The 24,936-nt window shown below is 41.7% G+C and overlaps 3 protein-coding genes across 3 annotated transcripts; 2 read left to right on the forward strand and 1 right to left on the reverse strand.

The window, feature by feature from the left end:
- Window positions 1-90: 90 nt before the first annotated feature.
- Window positions 91-4,896, reverse strand: LOC310735873 (elongation factor 2b). Its single transcript, XM_083559108.1, has 13 exons — window positions 4,744-4,896; window positions 3,633-3,847; window positions 3,375-3,556; window positions 3,053-3,264; window positions 2,791-2,969; window positions 2,594-2,699; window positions 2,156-2,408; window positions 1,880-2,075; window positions 1,433-1,799; window positions 1,002-1,355; window positions 732-914; window positions 522-654; window positions 91-430 (listed from the first exon to the last, which is right to left on the reverse strand). The coding sequence occupies exons 1-13, from the start codon at window positions 4,744-4,746 to the stop codon at window positions 237-239; spliced, it is 2,577 nt and encodes an 858-aa protein (XP_083415234.1). The 5' UTR covers window positions 4,747-4,896; the 3' UTR covers window positions 91-236.
- Window positions 4,897-9,938: 5,042 nt separating this feature from the next.
- Window positions 9,939-16,306, forward strand: creb3l3a (cAMP responsive element binding protein 3-like 3a). The gene is made up of 10 exons (XM_083559300.1): window positions 9,939-10,121; window positions 10,437-10,550; window positions 10,645-10,873; window positions 11,075-11,208; window positions 12,158-12,268; window positions 12,363-12,469; window positions 13,259-13,327; window positions 13,418-13,502; window positions 14,017-14,113; window positions 15,202-16,306. The coding sequence occupies exons 1-10, from the start codon at window positions 10,095-10,097 to the stop codon at window positions 15,516-15,518; spliced, it is 1,290 nt and encodes a 429-aa protein (XP_083415426.1). The 5' UTR covers window positions 9,939-10,094; the 3' UTR covers window positions 15,519-16,306.
- A 2,689-nt stretch (window positions 16,307-18,995) lies between these two features.
- On the forward strand, window positions 18,996-22,109 carry rxfp3.2b (relaxin family peptide receptor 3.2b). The gene is made up of 2 exons (XM_083559575.1): window positions 18,996-19,701; window positions 19,747-22,109. Exon 2 carries the CDS (start codon window positions 20,895-20,897, stop codon window positions 22,062-22,064), a length of 1,170 nt encoding a protein of 389 aa, XP_083415701.1. The 5' UTR covers window positions 18,996-19,701; window positions 19,747-20,894; the 3' UTR covers window positions 22,065-22,109.
- Window positions 22,110-24,936: the final 2,827 nt, after the last annotated feature.

Here is a 24,936-nt window from a genome sequence, read left to right on the forward strand (position 1 = left end):
TGCATTTAATACCATCTGAGCCACATAAGAAAATCATGGCACGAGTATTAAAACAGCCATGATCAATCAAAACATTACGCCCACACAATACAATTTTTATTATTCTTTAATGTTTACGTTATCGATCATGTGTTTAGCAGGCAATAGTGCTCATGATGTTCTGTACAGTCCAGTCCCTCAGTGGGAAGATCTAGAGATATAGTGGGGGAGTCAGAAAGACAAATGGGACAGGAACTTTACAATTTGTCCAGGTAGTTATCCAGAGCTGGAATTCCTTCCTTCAGACCCTTGCGCTTGCGTGTGTCTGCCACAACCTGAGCAGGCTTGGTGGAGGGTTCCATGGGATCTCCGGGGAGGATCTGCCAGTGATCGAACACGCACTGTGGGAAGGCCTGACCGGAGGTGTTGGAACGGAGGTCAGCGGTAAAACCTTCAAAGAAGAAAAAATAAAATGCAATTAGCCCATTTAACAGAAGAGCGCACCCCTCCCAAAATAGATGAACCCCAGGTGTTTGACTTACCGAAAGATTCATTGACAGGCAAATAAGCCTTGACAATAAACATAGGAGTTCCCATGACCTGAGATTCCTCAAACACCAGGCCTCTCTTCCTGTTCAGGACACCATAGATACCACCAACGACAGCCTCAGGACACTGAGGAGCAATAAGGAATGATTAGTCACTCATCTATGCATGGATGTAGAGAAGAATACAGATGGTAGCCTACTCACTTGGATCTCCACCAAATAGACGGGTTCGAGGATCCTGGGCTCGGCCGTGAGCTGGCAGGCGTAAAGCACTCTGCGGGCTGTGGGAATGATCTGACCACCACCACGGTGAATGGCGTCTGTGTGAAGTGTGACGTCGTGGACGTCGAAACGGATTCCACGCATGTTCTCCTCACAAAGCACACCCTGGAAGGTGGGAATTTTTTTTTTTGCATTTAATAAAATAATTTATAAAAAAATAATAAAAAGGAGATACTTGAGAAGAATGTGTACCTCCTTGGTGGCCCACTGGAAACCAGCCACCACGCTGTCCTTGATCTCATTAAGGTACTGCACTCCCTTGGTCACGTCCACAAGCATGTTGGGTCCGGTTCCGTCGGGTCCGAAGCACCAGATCTTACGGGCCTCAGTCACCTCCCAATCGTACTTATCTGCCAGGTAACGTGCACGTGTCTTCAACTCCTGCCTGGATGCGACCTCACCTTTATCGATATCCTCGGGCAGACCCTCAGCCAGGGGACGAGCCTTCATGAATAGACGGTTGTGCTTGTTGGGGGACTTGGACAGGCACATTATTTTAGACTCGTCTGAGACGGTCTCTCTGTAGGACACGACCGGGTCGGATTTCTGTGGAAAGTGAGTCGGATGTTAATGAGGCAAAATAATTTGGGAATACAGTACGATTAAATGTAATGATTGTGTACCTTCAGTGGAATGCAGGCATGGTCCTCTTCAAGATCCTTCAGGCAGATCTCGAGATGAAGCTCACCAGCTCCAGCGATGATGTGCTCGCCAGACTCCTCGATGATACACTGGACCATGGGGTCGGACTTGGCCAGGCGTTTCAGACCCTCGACCAGCTTGGGCAGGTCAGCGGGGTTCTTGGCCTCGACTGCGACTCTCACCACGGGACTCACGCTGAACTTCATCACACGCAGGTTATGGGCATGTTCATATGTGGAAATGGTCCCGGTCTTCACCAAAAACTGGTCCACACCAACCAGACCAACGATGTTACCACAGGGAACATCCTCGATGGGCTCGACGTAGCGACCCATCATCAAAATAGTTCTGGTGAAACACAGCAGCGTTTAGGACTCCAAGACAAACCAGCATTAGATGTTCAGAGCATTTGATATGAATGAACTAACCTCTGAATGGGTTTGAGGTAAAGGTCCTCCTTCTTTCCAGGGGTGTAATTTGGTCCCATGATGCGCACCTTCAGGCCAGTGGACACGCAGCCAGAGAACACGCGCCCAAAGGCGTAGAAACGACCCTTGTCGGTAGTGGGCACCATTTTCGAAATGTACATCATCAGGGGGGCTTTGGGATCACAGTTCTTAATACCTGCAAAGTAAATACAAATTAAAAGCGACATCCATAAATACAGAACACACTTCCCAGAAGCAGCCTAAGTGCCAACCTACCCATAGCAGCCTCGTCATCACCAGGTCCTTCATAGAGCAGCTCACAGCGGTATTTCTGAGCAGTCACTGGAGAAGGCAGGTGGATGGTAATCATCTGAAGCAGCGCTTCTCCGGCGGGCAGCCAACGACGCATCACTGCCTTTAGCAGGGGCTTGCCTTCCTTTTCCTTGTCCTCGGTGTCCAGCTTGATGTCTAACTTCTCAATCAGTTTAGCGGTCTCCTCCTTCTTGAAGTTCATGATGGCGTCGAAAACCTATGAAGAAAAGAAAACGCACTGAAGGACTCTAAAGCAAGAGGACGTTAGTGTTCCTGTTGCCTTGATAAACATCAGACTGAAGTTACTCATCACTGGACAATCAGGTCAAAGTGAAGAATATTTATGTCATCACACACGTGCTGGCTCAGGAGAAAAACAAAAAAAACCTTAGCTCTGCTTACTTTGAAAATAGGATCCAGAATGAGCTGAGCGAAAGTCCTGGGGAGCTTCTTACCATCAGGGCTATTGGCAGACTTGCTGAATTTTCCAGTTGCGGGGTCAAAATACCTATTAAAAAAAAAAAAAAAAAAAAAAAGTTTAAGACTGCAACTATAAATCAAATCTATAATGTTGAACTGTTCCAAGCTGGAGGTCTCACCTGTCACCCCACAGTTTCTTCATCATGTCCTCGACCTTCTTGCAGCGCTCTACTGGTCCAAGCTGGGCATCACCCTTTGCCGCAAACTTCATGACGTACATCTCGGCAAACTGCTTAAGGGTAAAGGCCCAACCGTGCAGTCCAGACCCGAATCCAACGGTACCAACCACTGGATCGATCTAAAGGAGAAGGTTAAAGGATTAGAAACACCACAGATTTTCATGCAGTAACAACAAAAAAAAGAATAAAGAAAAACACGCACCATGATGTTACCCATGGGTCCGTTCTCATCCTCTCCGTAAGTGGAAATGATCACGTTGACGTTCTCCACAATACGCTGGAAAGTCTGATACAGCTCTTCTGGCTCCAACTGCAGCTCCAGCAAAGCACGGTCCATCTTGTTCATCATCAGCACAGGCTTAATTCGCTCACCAATAGCCTGTCTCAGCACAGTCTCGGTCTGCACGCACACACCTACCAAAGACAACAAAAAACAAGAGCAAGCAAATCAGGGTTGGGCATCAAGCCACCTTTAATAAAACCAGTGCATCCAGCTGGACCATTTATGGACTTTTTGCACTCACCAGACACGCAGTCAACCACCACCAGGGCTCCATCAGTGACACGCAGAGCAGCCGTCACCTCAGATGAGAAGTCGACGTGCCCGGGAGAGTCGATCAGATTGATCAAAAACCCAGTACCATCCTTGCACTGCTTGATGAAGGCCAAGTCGTTCTCAGTGAGCTCGTAGAACAAGGAAATGGCACTGCACGCAGACAAACGCAGAGTCAGCAAAACAAGGCTTTATGGTGTAAAAATAAAATAAATGCTGAATCACTCACGTGGATTTGATGGTGATACAACGTTCCTGCTCATCCTTCCTTGTGTCAGTAAAGCGTGTTTCTCCTGCACGGGCTGAAGCGATGATACCAGCCTTAGACACCAGCGAGTCGGTCAAAGTGGACTTCCCATGGTCCACGTGCGCAATCACAGACATGTTGCGGATGTTGGACTTTTTGTCCATAATAGCACGGATCTGATCTACGGTGAAGTTCACCTGAGGACAAACACACAAATGTGAATATAAAATCGAGAAAAAAATAAATAAAAAAAAAGTCTGACATTCCTGATGACGCAGTAAGTAGCGCAATCCAGAAGGTAGGAAGATTCACGTGAGGCTGAAGGCCAAAACCCCGGAAACGAGTCATAATCATAATCAATAAATAACACCAGTCAGAACCAAACCCTGAACCTACAGATCACTCATAAGAGTTGAGATCGTCACAACCAGGATCTGAGCAGGGATTTTTTTTTTTTGTATAGGAAACTGCGCAGTCATGGAGGATCACATCTGGTGGAGATTCTTTGCGCTTCAACGTGGTGCGCCACATCAGCCGGTAAAACAGGCCACGTGGATAAAGCGAGCGCCTGATGCTGTGGAACATCACTACCTTCTCAAACTGGGTTTTCTGGAGCACAAAACTGACACGAGCTCTAATTAAAAAGGGGGGAAAAACCGCGTTCCATATGGTACATTTTTATTCCAGTCATAAAAACAGAGCTAGCAAAAAAAAAAAAAAAAACTAGCATGCAAGCGGCCAACGCCTGAGGTAAAAGACGTCGTCATTGGGGGGGAAAAAAAAAAAAACGACGACATTCAAGACGGATTTAATTACAAACCAAACGCGTTAAAACGATTCTTTTTTCGTAAAACCACAACCCCGGTTTAAAAACACCCTCTCCCGCCTCACACGGAGACTCCGCCGGTTCTCTCAGGCCTGACGCCGGACACAAAAGCTCCGCCATTTTGATTTCCTACCGCACTAAATGGCAGCACCGGCAACCGCCAAAAAATGCCCTAAAACTACTCACGGGCGCTCGAAAAACCCCGCAGGGACGCAATACCGAACCCCAGCCGGTGTATAAGAGGGCGAGGGGTCCGTAAATACTCACCATTTTGACGGATGTTGTTGGATTCGCTATGGAGAAGCAGACACGGAACTTATACGCTGCCTACCACTCAGGGGCAAAGGCAGGGAAGAGACCGGCTGATGTCAACGTGTACGTATATATAGAGCGTCGGGCCCCTGCGTGATGACGTCAGGAATGGCGTCACATGCAACGACGCCGCCCTGCGTTTTTATTGTATTTTATTTTATTTATTTATAGATACAGGTACGGATACAGATACAGGTATTGGTACAGGTACAGGTACGATTACAGAACATACAGGTATGGGTACAGGTAGTACAGATACAGGTATGGGTACGGGTGCAGGTATATGTACAGGTACAGATACAGGTATGGGTACGGGTGCAGGTATATGTACAGGTACAGATACAGGTATGGGTACGGGTGCAGGTATATGTACAGGTAGTACAGGTACGAGTACAGATACAGGTATGGGTACGGGTGCAGGTATATGTACAGGTACAGATACAGGTATGGGTACGGGTGCAGGTATATGTACAGGTAGTACAGGTACGAGTACAGATACAGGTATGGGTACGGGTGCAGGTATATGTACAGGTACCGATACAGGTATGGGTACGGGTACGGGCATGGGTACAGGTATGGATACAGGTACGGGTATGAAATAAGGTACAGGTACAGATACAGTTATGGGTACAGATACAGGTACTGGTATGTGTATTGGTACAGGTGCATTTATTTATTTTTCAAAATAATAAATGAAAGAAACCAGGATTACTTTTATACTCTGTGTATATACTGAATCTTTCTATCCAGTAGAAGTGTAAACATTTTAATTTGGTTTTTCTTTCCACTCTCAACTCCATTTTGTCCCTTATTCTTTGCAGCACGATGTTAATTGCCTTATAGTTCATTCTTTATGCACATTACTGTTTAATTACTACTTGATCTCTGTACAGTCACCTGATGGTCACTGGATATTTTTACCTCATTTCTCTGCACAGTGCTCCTCTATATCTGCAAATTGTGCCACTGACTCAGACCTTTACTGTTCATAAAACATAATACATGTGAATATGTATTCTATTTATCAAAAATCTAACAAAATGGTTAATAAACACTACCAGCAGGCGGCGCTGCTGCTCCTGTAGCACCATTTGTCTAAAATTCGTCTCAAGTATACTTGATTGGAATTTGAATTTTCTATAGCCATATTAAAGTAATTAGGTAATAATAATAATAATAACTGTAACTAGAAGAACAATACTATTATTATAAGTACCAGTTAAATAATGTTTATACAGCATTACTTTGTCGGTATTGCATCTATCGAATTACTTAATTTTCCCAGAAGAGTGGAGGTTATTATAACAGCAAATTTAACAATAAACATTGTCTCAAAGCAGCTTTACACAGATAATGCATTAATAAAGAATGCAAAAGATGTTTCTAATTTGAGCAATATTTCTAAGGTGAAAGAAGGCGATCCTGGTAATGTCACATGACCCTCAAAGGAAAGACTCAGGTCAATAATAACACCAAGGTCTTTGACTGCTGTACACACTAAGACAAAAACACCATCCAGAGATGCTACGTAATCAGTAAGTTTGCATCTAGCTGTATGTGGTCCTAGTGAAAGTACTTCTGTCTTATCTGAGTTGAGCAAAAGGAAGTTATCAAGCATCCACTGTCTAATGTCCTTTACACACTCCTCAACATTGTTAAGCTGATCTCTCTCATCTGACTTTGCTGAAATATACAGCTGTGTATCATTAGCTTAGCAGTGGAAGCGAATACCATGTTTATGTATAATTTCACCAAGAGGCAGCAGATATAAAGAGAAAAGCAGTGGGCCTAAAACAGATCCTTGTGGAACACCAAACTTTACCTCAGAGAGTGTGGAGAACAGATAAGACCTGAGCCAGGAGAGAGCTGATCCCTTTATTCCAACAATGTTCTCAAGTCCATCAAGGAGGAGATTATGATCAATTGTGTCAAAAGTTGCACTGAGGTCAAGCAAAACAAGTAAAGAGACAAAACTCTGACCAGAGGCCAATAACAGTCATTTACAACTTTAAATAGCGCCGTCTCTGTGCTATAATAAGGTTTATATCTCTCACATTTATATCTCTCACAAAGCCAGAACTGTTACTAAAGAGAGACTAAAATCCATAATGGTCCAGCATGAAGCATGTCTATGAGAGACTGAAATTACTCTCTGATAATCTTCTCAGCTGTCCATTGATGCAGCAGCTCAGGATGCTCTCCAAGGTCCTGTATTGTGCGTGGTGAGGACGGGTAGTAAGAGCTGGTGTTGAAAGACTTTGTGAGGCTCTCTGCCAGGTGATCATCAAGGAATTTGGTGTTCTTGATGTTCTTGACAATCTCCACACAGGAGCTGTTGATGTTTAGCAAAAAGTGGTCAAATGGGTGGTGGGGTCGAGTCCCGAACAAATTGTCTCTAAAATAATACATATATTTCTGTGTAATTTCCACACTTTTCACTCGTGTCTGATGATGGAACACACGGACATCGGCACAACCGTATGCTGTCTATGTCAGTCAAGAAAACCATAAATAGCACTGTTTTTAATGCAGAGCTTTTGGATATACTCAGTGCATTTATTGTTTTATGAAAAAGACGCATTAAAGATTAAAACTATGAGCTTTTAAGTAAGCGCCAAATCTAGGCCATCCGAGTCATGCTTCTACTTCTACAAATCCATTTGTCCTCTCAAGCGTCCACTCGAGTCGTCCTCTGCCGCAAGATTCCTGGAGTATACAGTGACCTAAAAAACAGTGACCTAAGAAACAGTGACCTGAGAAAAGGTCAAATCTTGTTGTTGGCATCTACCCTCTCATTTTTTTCGTTTCCTCTTTTAAAATGGGTAGTTATAAACGGGTTATATAAGAGAGCTAGTGTATTTGACTTAAATATGAGTTGCTCAAGGCAATTCTTTACAACACCATATTAACTACAATAGGACACTCCTGTTCTTTCGCACCGTACGAGAAGGTCGTCACACCCGATTCAACCCGTGTCCTCACCGAGGAACTCTCTAAAGAAGTCAGAACGAAACTCCAGATGTTTACATATGATATGATTCACCCCTACTACGATGCAGTGTGATCCGATTTCAATTCGATTCCACACGTGAAAAAAATGCAATGGAAAAAATATTATGCTCTGAAATTCACTATGGTACAGAATTTATTTTCAGCAAAACATCAATTTACTTCAGTGCCTTCTGACTTCTAACGCATGACCCTTGCACACACACACACACACACACACACACACACACACACACACACACACACACACACACACACACACACACACACACACACACACAAATTTAATAAAACCAGACCAGTTTTTATTTTGTTGTGTCTGCAGGAAGTTACAGCTCTACCTCTGCCATGTTAATCTGTGTTCTGTGTGACCCTCAGGACACGCCTCGGCCTCGTAGTGTTGTGATGCATCAAGTTCACATAGCAGGAACAGATTAACGACGGGAAATCGATCTACATATCAAATATTGGTCACAAATAAAAGTATAAATACAAAAAAAAATAATAATAAAAGTATAGTGCATTTACTTAATAATTATATATAAATAAACTCGTTAACTTTTACACACAAATATATTTGGGGAAAATTAAATTCGAGAACAAGATGTGTGTAAAACAATATATATCTACAGCAACATGGGATGTATAAATATATTATATTTTTAGATATAAATATATCAAATATATTACATATTGTTCTAGGGAAGTGGTAGCACAATGGTTAAGGTTTCTGATAGGAAGGTCATGAGTTCAAGCTCCAGCACAGACATACTACCACTGTTGGGCCCTTGAGCAAGGCCCTTAAGCCTCTCTACTCCAGGGCTGCGGTTTCATGGATGACTTTTACAAGCTGGGATATGTGGAGGAAGATTTCCACTGTGCTGTAATGTACATGTGTCATGTTAAAGCCTCTTTCTTCTCTCAGAGATCAGGGTGCAGTGATTAACATACACTCAGGCAATCAGACGTAAATTAAAAATGAGAAATTATAATAAATTATAGACTTTATAATCACTTCAGCCATGTTCCTTATGAGCCTGGTTCCTCTCAGGTTTTCTATACAATTCAATGCGACTTTTCTATTCAGATTTCTGTAAAGCTGCTTTGAGAAAATGCTTGGTGTTAAAAGCACTAAACAAAAAAAAGCAATTAAGTTTCACCATTTTCTTTAAATAATAATAATAATAATAAAAAAACAACAGCAACAATAATATACTTTTACTTGACTTTAGAGGACTTTAAAGTTACTTGCTGCATACTCAATATGTCTAAAAGTATTGGCACACCTGACATTTCCAGTCATATGTGCATCTTCCCCAAACTCTTTTCAAATTTGGAGGCACCCAATTGTATACGATGTCTTTAAATGTGGTAGTATTACATTTTTACACGTTCACTTGAACTCGGAGACGTGAAACATGTTCCAGCATGAAAATGGGATGGAGTGGAAGATCTCCTGCTACAAAGTTCTCACCTACATCAGTACCTAGCAGTTAATAGCACCCTTGTGGTTGAAAAAATCTCCCCCGAATTTCTAATGGAACATCTTTCCAGAAGAGTGGAGGGAATTCTAACAGCAAATGAGAACTAAATGTGGAATGGGATGTTCAAACAGCACATACAAATCTTCTGCTCAGGTGTCCACAAACATTTTGACCACATAGTGTGTAGTTTATCCATATAATTGATTATGTCAATATGTTTGAAGTTTCCATAAAGTGCAATAACATCATCGTTTATCAATAAGTCCAAGAACATTTTAGAACTAATGAAATAATGTAAGGAAATCGATCAATATATAAATATATGACAGGTGATCTAATCTGGGTTAAAGGTTACACTAAACATCTGGGTTAAAGGTTACACTAAACATAAAAGCAATATATGACCTTTGAGCTGAGCAGGTCAGAAGAGCGTAACCAGAGCAAAGAAGAGAAAAATTTACACTAATAGGAATCCAAATAATATGTAAACTAATGAATATAATCAGCTTTAATTATCACTCGCTGGTTTAAAATGATTTATTTTTGACTTCTGGCAACAATTCCTGCCGTTTCATCATACTGTCTTGAAGACATACGTCACCTCGCAGCAGCCAATGGGACGCCAGAGGTTTTTTTCTAATGATCAGATTGTAGTGTTGGAGTTTAAACTTTGTCCCCGCAATGAGATCAGACAGAGAGGAAGGTAGGAACAAAACTGGCTGAAAGATCTTCTTGCATCTCTGTATATTTGTTTCTTTTTTTTGTTGAACTTTTGATACACATTGATCCTCGGCGGTTTTCACGACAAAAACCATGGCAAAGGAGTTTTACTCTGAACAGGTAAGTAGCTCATATTTATGATTCAGTATAAAATTCTCAGAAAGTAGAAGTAGAAGCAGAAACTGCATTTGTTATCTAGTCCAGACACACACACACACACACACACACACACACACACACACACACACACACACACACACACACACACACACACACATACACATCGAAGAACAAAGTTCAGCATAAGTTTACAACAAATCTCCAAAGCAACTGTTGTGTCAGACGTAAAGATGGAGGTGTTTTCTGAGCTGTTTTTCTGAATTTCTAACTTAATAAATCAAACTGACTGAATGACATAAACGCTTCATGATGCAGGCGTGTGACGGGATAGAGCTGCTGGATCTGCTTTTTGATAAGAACGATGGCATCCTGTCTCACGAAAACATGGCTCACTGTGATGACCAGCCTTGGCCGATTCAAGAGCCTAATGTAAGTGATGCATTTAACACCATCTCCAGAACGTCTCCCTTCAATATTACCATCGGATCAAAAGAGAGTGTGTTTTGTCTTTGTTCTTGTGTAGATGCTGATGAAAGCTCAGGGTACTGAAGACTTCTTTAACACCCTGTTAACCGGGACGGACTCAGTGTCCGGCTCTCCGCCATGGCCGCCGTCTCCGTCTGACAGCGGAATTAGTGAAGACCCACATTCGGACCGGTATGACAGTCCTCCACCTCTTGGAAGTCCTCCCCTGGATTCATACTTTGTACCTTATCCTTCTGCTCCGAACACAACTGTGGTTATCCATCCTGGTGAGTTTGAGATGTGTAAGTGTAAAAATAACTTGGTGGATCAAAAACCGTTTCATTTAGTTCCGTTTTGTAATAAATATCCAGTTTTAGTGAACTGAAACAAATCTTGTAGATCTTTGGACAATGATGGGATGAGATGAAAAATGGTTGGGGTACGTTATAAGGTCTATAAGAAGCATATTCTCTAATCTCTTTCCTCAGATGGCTGGGGTTCTGGGATTTTACAGGAAAAGGTTGCAGAGATGCAGCTTGCACGCGAAGTGCCTCCTGCTCAACTGGCCACCTCCTTCACTCTCAGCATCAAAGATCTGCTCCTGTCCGGTGCTCCAGAGCCTGTAAGTCCCCATTGTGTCATGTTACATAAAGCTCCAGAGGATAAATAGGGCGGAAACAGGAGACACATTTGGCGCCGTGATTTCGCTCAGGCTCATGGCGAACAAATTTCTACATGTACATTTATGGCACTTGGCAGATGTTAGTCCAGACTTACAATCTTAATCTGAGCCATAAAATCTTATTGATCTTATTTTAGGAATAAAAATACTATGCTGTGAAAGATTATTACTTATCTTTTTTTTCTTACTTAATGTTATTTTACCTGTAAATTCAGTTTAATTACCATTAAAGACATCATTTGAGGACATTAGTATTATTTATTCCAAGTGCTGGTTTTATGTCGACACAAACACATTAATTTACAACCGAATAACAAATGATGAGTCTGCAGTATGAAGTCTCCACACTCTTTATAAACATTATCTATTCTGGGTTGTTATTTTTTGGAACTTTGTTTATTTATGTCTTTTTTATTACAGTACGTTGTTCTGTAGTTCGATTTCAGTTTCTTATGTTGGAGATCTTTCAGTGTTCAGTAGCAACAAATTACATTACATAAATAATTGTTGATTTTGATTTTAGTAGTATTTTCTTCTGTTTAAATGTTTTGTCTCATTAAAAGACCAAAATATATAACGATGACAATGCTAAAATTAAAAGGAATTTTCTTGTTCTCTGGTTTTAAGATCTTTTTACACAAATTTAGGAAAGCAAACTGTTAACAAATAATAAACAAGCCAGTTTGAAGTTAATTAGAGTGTTTTAATGCATACTTTAAGGCATTTTGTACTTTTCTAAACCCATGGTATGTTTTCTTTACCAAGTGTAATTATCTCACTGCACTCGCAAACAATTTGACTTGTTTCCATGCATTTATTCCTATATTTAGATCATTTTTTTGCAGTCCAATGCCTTAACCACTGAGCTGTCTTCTCGTCTCCTCATCAGCCTCCACAGCCTTCACAGCAATCTTGCCAGGACCTGGTTCTCAACGAGGACGAGAAGAAGCTACTCTTCAAAGAGGGAGTATCTTTGCCCAGTCAGCTTCCTCTTACCAAGGTAAAACATTAACGTTCCCAACATGCAACCCATGGACCACATGCATAACGATTTCACTCCTGTAACACAATCCACGCTTTGTTCCCCTGATCAGTTTGAGGAGCGGATCCTGAAGAAAATCCGCCGGAAGATCCGTAATAAGCAGTCCGCCCAGGAGAGCAGGAAGAAGAAGAAGGAATACATAGACGGACTGGAAAGCAGGTACTAATTAACAGGGTCGTAGGTTTAATTAACAAGAATCACATTTAATACCATGCACTCCAAAAGTATTGGGACACCTGACTTCTCCAGCTGTATGTGGTTCTTCTATAAACTGTTACCACAATGTTGGAGGCACACAAATTGTGTAGGATGACTTGAAAGCAGAAAATTCACTTGAACTAAGAGACCCAAACCTGTTCCAGCATAACATATACAAAGCCAACTACATGAAGATCAGCTTTACATGGGCTGCATAGGATAGGATATTATAACAATAATAATAAACAAACAGCACGTGGTGTTAGTGATTCACCTCTAGAGGCCGCTCTTGTAATAACAGCGGACCTGAAGCCAGGAAAAACTATCGGAATGGAGTTTTGCCAAAAGCCGATAGTTCCGACGATCAACTATTGTTGCTTCGACCTCTGTTAATAGCTTAGGGACATTTAACTTTAAAAGCCAACATGTATTTAAAATGACATTTAAAAAAAATATGTATCTGGTATTGTTTCTTTCCGAATGTTGGGGCCATAGTTTGGGGACCCCTGGGTTTGAGTCTCCAAGTTCACATGAAAGCAAAGAAATCCAAAGACATTATTTACAGCTGTGTGCCTTTAAATTTGTGGTAACAGTTGGTGGAAGAACCACATTCATCTGGAAAAGTCAGGTGTCCCAATACTTTTGTCCATATAATATATACATCTGGGTTTAAGAATCAGCTGTTATTATACTGTAAAACTGGAAGCCAGCTTTATTTGTGAAATCTGTTTTTTTTTTTTTTTTTTTTAGGATGGCAGCTTGCACTGTGGAGAACCAGGAGCTGCATCGAAAAGTCTTCCAGCTGGAAAAATGTAACATGTGAGAAAACACATTTCCAGTTCTGGTTCCAGTTCACTTTTCTTTCATCCCCAAAATCACTGTTTTTACGATTTCTGTTCGTTGTCTTAGGTCCCTGATGGCGCAGCTTCGCCGGCTGCAGGCTCTGATCATGAACGGATCTAACAAACCGGCTCAGACCGGGACCTGTGTGCTGGTGAGGAGCATAACCACAACACACACACACACACACACACACACACACACACACACACACACACACACACACACACACACACACAGAATATCTGAAATACATCTGTATATAAGCACCCCAGGCCTCCTCACCTCACCTACTTCAGTACCTGATATTACTAACACCCTTGTAGCTGAATGAGTCTTTATTAATCTTCACAAAATCCAGTGGAACATCTTCCCAGAAGAGTGGAGGGAATTATAGGAGTAAATGGAGACTAAATGTGGAATGGGGTGTTCAAAAAGAAGCTTTCGGTTAGGATCTTGAGAAAGTGAAAGCGCAGGCTTTTATATTTATCAATTTCTTTAAATATAGGATTTTAGTAGGAGAAAGTGGGAGTTAATTAAATAAGCATTACATCAACAAACAAGCTAGAGAGGAGTAATTCAAGAGACAGGAAGTCCAAGACTAATAAAGTGATGTCATTGGTGATATGATGACTTACATGAGTTGCCTATCTATCGATGTCTCACAGGTGCTGCTGCTGTCATTTACCTTGATTCTTCTACCCAGCCTGAAGCCCTTCACCGAGACCAAAATTAGCCAGCCTGGAGACTACAGCCAACTTAGACGTGAGTGGACCAATCACTTCACTCCTTGGGCTCAGATCAGGGAAGTACAAGCTCACTGGTTAAGGCATTGGAAGGTCTTGGGTTCCAGATGACGATACAGGGTGTCTGCTAAAATACCACCTATGTAGATCCTTTAGAAAAAGATGTCTGTAGTTCAGACTATAATATACCCCCATTACCCACAAGCCATTAGATCCAAGCTGGACTGCTGCTGAAAGGTGTCAAAGATCTGATGTTAGCCATAATACAGTCCAAAATTGGCTCTGTAATTTTCTCCACATTTGGAACCAATGGTGAGGATGAACAGGTTTAATGTTTGTTGTCTCTGTAGCAAATAATCAGTCATGGTGGGCCATTTCTGGGGGGCTACTCACATTAAAATAACACATTCTATAGATTAGTACATTTGTGCTTAAATGAAATAGAAAATAAAACCAAAAGATGCAATCGGAGAACATCATCTTTTATCTCGGGGTATTTTTGTGGGCATCTTATAGTTCTTGTTGTCATAATGGATATCTGATTTCACCCTGACCTGCATGCTTGAATTGGAAAAGAAAAATGCCACTGAGCAACATTAAAGACGAAGATATGGACCAAACACTAAGTTCACCCAAACACCTGAGTATAAAATTGGTATGTCCTTTTTGACCATCCTATTCCACACGTAGTCGTCGTTTGCTGTTATATTAACCTCAACTCTTCTGAGAAGATGTTCCACAAGATTTTGTGGAGATTTGTGGAGATTCATTCACCCACAAGGGTTTTTAGTAAAGTCAGGTATTGATGTAGCTGAGAAGGTGAGGAGGTCTGGGGTGCAGTCAGCTTTCACATTCATTCTGTTCAATAGGGTTGGAGCTCTATAGCAGGAGATCTTCCACCAAATCCAACCCATGTAAAGCATATCTTCATGGAGCTGGCTTTGTGCACAGGGGAATTGTCATACTGGAACAGTTTTAGATCTCCTAGTTCAAGTGAAGAGAGAGTTTCATGCTCATGCAACTAATCATGCCCTATACAACAATGTACCTGCAGAAGCTTGGTGCTACTGGGATTTACACATCTCTGTGTCCTTTTCTCCTCTGTAGTCCAGTCACGGTCATTGCACAGTCTGCAGTCCTCTCAGGTGATGCATGCTCTCGAGCGCCCTTACATGGTGGCAGAGGATTCCAAGTCTGCCCCGGGTTTTCCTGACGATGAAGCCGTGGAGGAGATAACATCTCTAATGGAGAAACTTCATCGAGGCCCTGGATTGGCTGATTATGACCTTGAAGCTCACAACACAAGCCTAGATCAGCATGATGACCAGCATTACCATGCTGACCCCATTACCGGGCGTGTCGCGGCAGTGACCTTGAGCTCAGGGCGTGACCCGAGGCTCCAGCCACACGCCGACGACATGTGAGGGATTAAATGTTGGATTTCTTCAACATCCTTTTCCAATGATTTTTCTTTTCTTTTTTTTTCTTTTTTTTTTTTTTACTGAATAAGTCAACATACTTTTTCTGCATTTTCTCCTCTGAAACTAATAAGTGGCAGATAAAAAGTTAGAAGATTAAACATGTTCCTCAAGATCTTACTACGCCGGATTCCGTCCGCACTGGGACACGATGAAAAGGGAAGTAGGTTTGCTGTACTTTTTTAAACAAATGATTTGCTTCTACGTGAAACACATTTTTTGCTAAACAAATAACTCCATGTCATAGTTTTAGACGTTTGCTTGTAGATCTATTTATCTATATATCTACACTGTATGGAGAAAAGTTCGTGGACACCATAAGATTGTGCTTTATTTAGTCTCCATTTACTGTTTTAATAACCTTCACTTTTCTGGGTAGATGTTTCAGAATTTGATTAGATTATGGAGTGTGCTCATGGAAATTTGTGGACCCTGTTCAAAAGGGTTGGAACTCTATATCAGGAGATCTTCCACTCCAACCCATGGAAAGAAAATCTTCATGGAATTGGCGTTGTGCATTTGTCCTGCTGAGGCAGATTTGAGTCTCCTGGTTCAAGTGAATGGAAGATTGAATGCAACGGCGTTAAGAAACGCATAAATCGGGTGTCCCAATACTTTTGTCCAAAGCTTCTACTGATTTTTAGTGCACTGTGAAAGCTATGATGATACCTGTATTATAAGCACTTTATGCAGCTTACTTGATGTTCTGTTTAATAAAAATTCTTGTAAACTTGTTGAAGGCTGATGATCACTTCCCAAAAAAATCAGGTTCTGGAGCTACAGTTTTGTCTGAAATGCACTGAATCATATCAGAAGGATTAATTACTTACTAACCTCAAAACCTAAATCTGTCTGGAACTTGCCCTGGTTGCGATCATAAAGTTGCACAAGGCAGATTGTTTGATTTTGAAAGGGAATGTAGATAGGCTAGAGTTATAAAAATCCCCAGAGATCATATTTACTGATCCGCAATGATTAAGCAGGAAATCCAAACTATTTTGACCCAAAAATTGACATTATAAAAGTTCTGTGATCCCAAAACAAAATATATATAAAAAAAATCTCAGATTACGAGAATAAAATGGAAATATTTTGAGAATCTCAGCAATATGAGATTAAAGACAATATTTTGGTAACATTTTAATCGGACCTCCTTGAGTGTTTAAAGGCTCTGGCATGGAGAAGCTGGTGTTGGATCTGTGATGATCACAAATGTTGAGCTATTTTATGAGTTGCTCAGTAGCTCCTGGTTCCATAACAATAATGACTGTAGAAGACTGTAGAAAGATCATCAGTCATAATCACACACTCCAGTGCTCATGTTAGTTCTCACTTTTCAGTGTTCTGTAGTGTTTAAAGACTATAATCACACTCTTGATGTCACCCAAATGAGGATGAGGTTCTGCTTTTGAGTCTGGTTCCTCTTAAGGTTTCTTCCTAATAACATCTAAGGGAGTTTTTCCTTCACCACAGCCTCCATGGTGCTCACCAGAGATAAATAAACATCATTCACCTTCACTGTTGATTTCTGTAAAGCTGCTTTGAGACGATGTCTGTTGTGAAAAGCGCAATAGAAATAAACTCGACTTGACTTATTAATAACAATTAGAAAAATCACAAAATTGCGAGGAAAACATCTCGCTGTTTTGGATTGAATGGATGTTCTGAAGGAATTTTCTGGAGGTCTTTCTGTGCATCTGCACAGAGTTAAAATTACTGAACAGATACAGCAGCGTTTCTTCATTTATTTAGAAGAAAAAATCAGACAAACATTGAAGGAATCGGCTCTTTTGTGCAGTGTGAAATGCTGACCAGAGGGTCGACTACAAGGATATCGATGGTTACATGTGCATGCTTTTTGAAGAGATGTTTTTTTATAAGGAAACTATGAGGATGATGATCAAAGAAATGACCCCTGAAGGACTTCGACATCTCCGACGTCACCAATACCTCAGTCGGGGTCCCAACGCATTGTGGTGCATGGACTTTATTCTCGTACTGCTACAACCTTATTCTTGTAATTTTTACTTTATTCCAAAAACATTCTGACTTTTTTTTATTCTGCACTGCTATGAATTTATTCTAATAATCTTTTTTTTTTGATGTTTCAAAATTCTTTTACATGACACTAAAACCCCATGTGAAAAAAGAAGGACTCTTAAATATATATTAAAACTGTACTTGACATTCAGATTGTATATTTATAGCACAATTGTGCTTCTAACATGTTTAATTTAATGCATTAAAAATGTACTGTATTGCATTTAAATATATGTCTAGACAGTATTACAGTATAGAAGTGCTTCAGTAATAAACTAGTTGCAATTTTAAGAAATATGCTGAAACACACGCATACTTTTTTATAATAGTGTATTCACAGAAAACTCTTATTTTACTTTCACTTGAAGTGTTTGATGTTTGAACTTCGTAAAATGATTCAGTAAGTTCAAAGTATACGCATCTACACATTCACGTGCAGCTTTAAATATATATACGTCAGCTGTACTTCAATTATAGCATTCAGGTGTATTAAATCTCCAATTTAAAGAATTACAATTTAATGGCATTTTAACAAAACTAAGCATATTAAAAATATATCGCAATTACCTTCAAATAAATCTTAAACATATTTAAAATTAATTTGCTTGAAGTTGTTTCAAAATCTTCTTCTTCTTTTGGCTCCTCCCATTAGGGGGCGCCACAGCAGATCATCCGTCTCCATACCCCCCTGTCCTCTACATCTTCCTCTTTCACCCCAACTACCTGCATGTCTTCCCTCACCACATCCATAAACCTCCTACTTGTTCTTCCTCTTTTCCCCCTTCCTGGTGTCTCCATCCTCAGCATTCATCTACTGATATACCCCATGTCCCTCCTCTGCACATGTCCAAAGCATCTCAATCTCACCTCCATCACCGTGTCTCCAAAACGTCCTACATGCACTGTCCCTCTAATAAACTCTAATAAATAAGTTGTTTTAAAATAACACATTTAATAAGCATTATAACATGATAAGTGCATAAAAAAAAAATGTACAACTTAAAAATATTTCCTCAGACGCCATCTTATGAATCACTATACATTCTACCTTCAGGGTTTTTATTGATTTATTTTTCTCATAAGATCACTACAACTGAAGGTTATATAGAGACAAGTAGAGCAGAGCAAATAATCTTTCGTAGAATAAACAAACAAAAAAAAACAGGTCAATTATTAGCACATGATGTCATATAGAAAAATAATCCTTGACCTAAAGCATAGGATGAACAGACGTTGCTTTTTTTGAGCATCCCAGTCTGCATTCAGTCCCTGTTTGCTCTTATAGTTGCCTCCATTTTTCTGGGAAGATGTTCCACTAGATTTTGTGGAGATTCATTCAGTCCTATGGGTGTGAGTAAACTCAGGTAGCTGAGCTGAGGAGACCAATTCCCTGCATGTGAGATGAAGGAAAACCAGGTATCATTTCATTTAAATTGTTGCTTTTAAAGGTGTATTTATTCCACAGCGATGCGCCGAGGTCAGCGAGGTCATTGAGGTCAGCGAGGTCAGCGAGGTCAATACCAACTTCTTTTGTCCTCACTGAAGGTTCATAACTATATTACTTGTTGGCTCCTGTTTCACTCTGGGCTTCTTTAATCCCGAAGAAAGAAACGGGAAAAAAAACATCTTTCATCCGTACGACTTCAACTTGCTCTCCTGATCAAAAGTGTTTCCCTCAGGGACGTAATCTTCAACCTCAACTCCCATCACGGAAGAGCAGGAGTGTGGTAAAGAGGCATTTTCACTCCATTAATCTGCAGATGGATGGACTTGTCATGTCTTGTCAAGGCCTGAAAACCTTTTTTGAAATGGAGCATTTAGCAAATGGAGGCTAAATGCGGACTGGGATGTTCAAAAGGGAACACATCAGGTGTCCACAATCTTTTGTTCATATTGTATATTAGTGTAACACTTTGTGGGTGTATATTTATTGTTCGTCAGAATTTCGAGAGGCTCCTGGTCCACCACAACCCCGACCAGGTCAAAGTAGTTACTGCAAATGGATAAATGGAGATGATTGTTCAGTGGATGAACACTACTCTGCTTGCACTTCTACCACCATGTCAGTGTGACCTTCTCGCTTAAAATGGTGATCTTTCAGAGACAGTCATGCTGCACCTCTTTTCCCTTTGAGTTTTGATGGGCTGCGCTCAGTACCTTTTCGCTCTCAAAGATTCAGACTGTACAATAGAATACACTGATAAATGAGCTCAATACCACACTGCATCGAATTCTTTCCCAAAATATCAAACGTGTCTTGAATGTTTTATGGGTTGCAGACAATTTTCATTGATCTTTATGACTCCTGCATGTGCCCTAAAGCCAGAAAAGCTTCCTTATGATTAAAGATGAAAACAAGGTGAGTTTATAGAGCGCTGTTCAGACGAGTAATAACTTCAAACGCTTATTTATTATGGTACCATTCCCTTAACCCTAGGATACAGAAGAGACCCACACACACACACACACACACACACACACACACACACACACACACACACACACACACACAAGCGTACATCCGAGTTCTGTTATCTATCATGGATCTCCTCATCTACATCCTATTGAATTGCTCTGGGAATTGAACTGTTCTGATGCGGAGACTGTGTAAAACTGTTCTTCATGCTAAGGAAGGATTTTTCAATGACAAATGCAAAAGTTTCGTACATTTATATTTATATTTGGACTTAAAATCATGCACTTGTCTCTCAAAAATTGTAAAACACTCATTTTGATCACAATTTTATCATATATTGTACACATTTCAAAACCTCCACATACACAGAAGCACCTGAGCGATTAAAATACTTTAGACCAGTAAGAGTTCTAGATTGGGTGGGATTCAGGAATTTAGGGGATAGAAGACCCCCCCCCCCCTCTCTCTTTTTTTTATTCTTCAGTCCATTTTCTATAAAATATTTCCATCAGATTATATAACCGGAGATCAGCTTTTCCCCGCCGAACGTTTAACAGAAGACTGCAATCAGGATTATATGATATAAATATATTATATAGGAATAAATTGTAGCTTGAATAAAGCAGATGTGGACAGCAGCGGCCGCGCGTGCGTCATGCGCTCCCCGGTATAAAAGCCAGAGCGCGCGCGGTAAAGCGCGCAGTGTAGTCGGTGCGCACTCGGAGCGGACACTGGATAATCCACGGGGGGTGGCAACCAAGAGATAAAGGAGGAGGAGAAGAATAGGGCGAAGAAGAAGACGAAGAGGAAGCGCGCTCCATCACTCCCGCTTTGTGTCTTCTCGCCATGCCGGCAGTGTGAGAGCCATGGAGAGGAACAGCACGGCGCCGAGCGGCGGGTGCGCGAGCGAGCGGGAATGCCGAGGCGCCTTGGAGAACTGCACCGGCGCCTTGGACGCTAACCTCTCCGTGCGCTGCTGGCTGCATCTGCTGACGAAGGAGTACGACTCGGCGTTGCAGGGCGACCCCTCGAGCCTCGCGCTGCGCGTTACGATTGCGCTCGTTTACTCGGTGGTGTGCGCGCTGGGGCTGGTGGGCAACGCGCTGGCTCTCTACCTGCTCCACTCGCGGCACCGGCAAAAACAGAGCTCCATCGATTGCTTCGTTATGGGCCTGGCTTTTACTGATCTGCAGTTTGTGCTCACGCTGCCTTTCTGGGCCGTGGACACAGCGCTGGACTTTCGCTGGCCCTTTGGTCACGTCATGTGCAAAATCATCAGCTCTGTGACCACCATGAACATGTACGCCAGCGTGTTCTTCCTCACCAGCATGAGCGTGGCACGCTACTACTCCATCACATCGTCCCTGAAGATGCACGTTCACTGGTCAGCTGCCATCAAGGCCAAGTGGGTGAGTTTAGGCATCTGGGCTGTGTCACTTTTAGCCACACTGCCACATTCTGTCTACTCCACCATCGCCCAGGTGGCACCAGATGAGGAGCTTTGCATCGTCCGTTTTCCAGAGTCAGGCAGCTGGGATCCTCAGCAGCTTCTGGGCCTGTACCAGCTTCAGAAGGTGCTGCTGGGATTTCTCATCCCACTCGTGGTGATCACACTGTGCTACCTGCTGCTCCTGCGCTTTGTGATGAGCCGCAGGATCATCGGGGGCGCGAGCTCCGAGGCCGAACACGATCGAAGCAAGCGTCGGTCCAAGGTCACAAAGTCGGTTGTGATCGTCGTGCTCTCCTTCTTCCTCTGCTGGCTGCCCAATCAGGCGCTTACACTCTGGGCCGTGCTCATTAAGTTTGACATGGTGCCATTTAGCAACGCTTTTTACAATGCCCAGGCCTACGCCTTCCCGATCTCCGTGTGCCTTGCACACACCAACAGCTGCCTCAACCCGGTGCTCTACTGCCTCATCCGCAGAGAGTTCCGTGCCGGCCTCAAGGAGCTGGTGATCAGGGCCACACCGTCTTACCGCAGCCTGGCACAGCTGCGTCCACGCAAAGCCAAAGTTGCAGAGGCCCACGTTCTCTAATCTCTTGTCTGAATCTCAGTGAGAAGCATGTTTCCTTTCTGTGCTCTTCAACACTCTTTCCTTTGACTCTGTTTATGGCTTTCACATCTGGTCATAATTTGGTCATTTCTGTGGTTCAAACTTTTTTGATGTAATCAGAAGTTCTGCAAAGCCTGACAAAAAAAAAAAAAAAACAAACAGAAAAAGTGTCTGTCTGATGCATGACGTTAAATGATAAATTGTAACACCTCAGTGCTGTGCTCAATCCTGATATATATGACAAAACGAACCTTTTAATCCAGTGTATATAAAACGAATGTATACATTTATAAAAAATGATGATGCAAAACTAATAAATATGATTGCTGCTATTAACACTTCCTGTCTGTTATTATAGGTTATACCTTGTTTACAGGTGTACAGGTTATTGCAAGTACCCCAGTAAGGGCTTGGTTTTCAAAATTCAAACTTTCCATAGAAATGAACGGGAATTTTGTAAATTCCCGTTCATTTCTATGGAAAGTTTGAATTTTCCATAGAGGTTTTTCCTCTTGTTAGAGGAACCTTACATGTAGAAAAAAATCTTTTAGTATAATTTTGGTTAAATTTAATGCAATTTCAGTGGAATTTCTACCTGCACCTCCATCAATCACATGCACACAGCACAGTTACTGCAGGGCTACTGAGGCCACGCCCACAACATGGCCACACCCCTAGAACATAACGCATCATTTCCTGAATCCTACACACAATTATTTTTAAATGTCCATCTTGTAGAGGATTTACAAACATTACAAAAACATGACATAAATGTACGTTTTTAAACGTCCTTGTGCTTTGTGTAAACTATTGTGCAACAAATTATACAAACAATTACATTTGTCATTTAAAAAAAAATCTGGATTAGTTTGCATGCATCTTATAACAGAACAAAATGTTTATATTAGTTTGTATATGATACAGTTTATATACATTTTCCCAAATTTCTACTAATTCACATAAATTCTCATAAATTCCTGGAAAGCTTGTAACTTGGAATATTTCCAAAATTTCCCAGATAAAGTTTTTGTGCTTCAGGTGGTGTTCCAGTTTATCCTGAAGGTATTCAGTGAGGTGGAGGAGGTCAGGGTTCTGAGCAGGACACTTGAGTTGCAGCACAGGCACGAGTGGGAAACGAGTATATTTAGGTGTCCATATACTTTTGGACATACAGTGTACTTTGCCCACCTGCCAAAATAAACCGCTATGAGATATATTTGGAGGAAAGTATTACAAGCCAAAAGTAGTGGGACACCCTGAAGTCTTTAAGGGACCCCATTAAAATCTCCTTTACATGTGTTTTTTTGGAAGATGTCCTGCTACAGAGCTCCAACCCTATTGAACAGGATGAATGTGAACGCTGACTGCACCCCAGAACCTCCTCACCTTCTCACCTACATCACTACCTAATTTTACTAACACCATTGTGGCTGAATGAATCTTCCCAGAAGAGTGAAACTTATAATCACAGCAAATGTGGATTGAGATGTTCAAAATATGGTCAGATGTCCACATACTTTTGTCTATACAGTGTGTATATGTTAAAGGCAAATGATTTACTTCAGTGAAAAATTTGTAAGGAGGTACCACCTAAAGAAAGGAGAAAGCTGAGAACATACTGAACCCCAGTGTTAAATAGGTCATTATCTGGTGATATATGATGGTATCTTCTGCAGGTGACCTGCTGGGGAAAATTAATCTTCATTAAGAATGTAATGTATTGTGTGTGTGTGTGTGTGTGTGTGTGTGTGTGTGTGTGTGTGTGTGTGTGTGTGTGTGTGTGTGTTGGGGGATATTAGTTGTTCTCAATTAGCACCGGTTTCAATCCATAACACACACACACACACACACACACACACACACACACACACACACACACACACACACACACACACACACACACACACACTTCTGAATGGGACTTACATTTTAACAAAGTAATGAACAATAAACTATAATATTGTATTTTACATTTATTCCTACACTAAATAAAATCTTTAGCTCCATTTATTTATAGATGGATGTGTGTGATTAATGGAGCAGTAGTAGAGGATGAAAGAATGAGTGGAACAGTGGTAGAGGATAAAGGGATGAGTGTAACAGTGGTAGAGGATAAAGGGATGAGTGTAGCAGTGGTAGAGGATAAAGGGATGAGTGGAGCAGTGGTAGAGGATGAAGGGAGGAGTGGTGCAGTGTTAGAGGATGGAGGGATGAGAGGTGCAGTGGTAGAGGATAAAGGGATGAGTGGAGCAGTAGTAGAGGATGGAGGGATGAGTGGTGCAGTGTTAGAGGATGGAGGGATGAGTGGAGCAGTGGTAGAGGATGAAGGGAGGAGTGGTGCAGTGTTAGAGGATGGAGGGATGAGAGGTGCAGTGGTAGAGGATAAAGGGATGAGTGGAGCAGTAGTAGAGGATGGAGGGATGAGTGGTGCAGTGTTAGAGGATGGAGGGATGAGGGGTGCAGTAGTAGAGGATAAAGGGATGAGTGGAGCAGTGGTAGAGGATGGAGGGATGAGTGGAGCAGTGGTAGAGGATAAAGGGATGAGTGGAGCAGTGGTAGAGGATAAAGGGATGATTGGAGCAGTAGTAGAGAATAAAGGGATGAGTGGAGCAGTGGTAGAGGATGGAGGGATGAGTGGAGCAGTGGTAGAGGATAAAGGGATGAGTGGAGCAGTGGTAGAGGATGGAGGGATGAGTGGAGCAGTGGTAGAGGATAAAGGGATGAGTGGAGCAGTGGTAGAGGATAAAGGGATGGATGGAGCAGTGGTAGAGGATAAAGGGAGGAGTGGTGCAGTGGTAGAGGATAAAGGGATGGATGGAGCAGTGGTAGAGGATAGAGGGATGAGTGTAGCAGT

Source organism: Silurus aristotelis, assembly GCF_946808225.1.
Source record: "Silurus aristotelis genome assembly, chromosome: 13".
Classification (NCBI taxonomy): Eukaryota; Metazoa; Chordata; class Actinopteri; order Siluriformes; family Siluridae; genus Silurus; species Silurus aristotelis.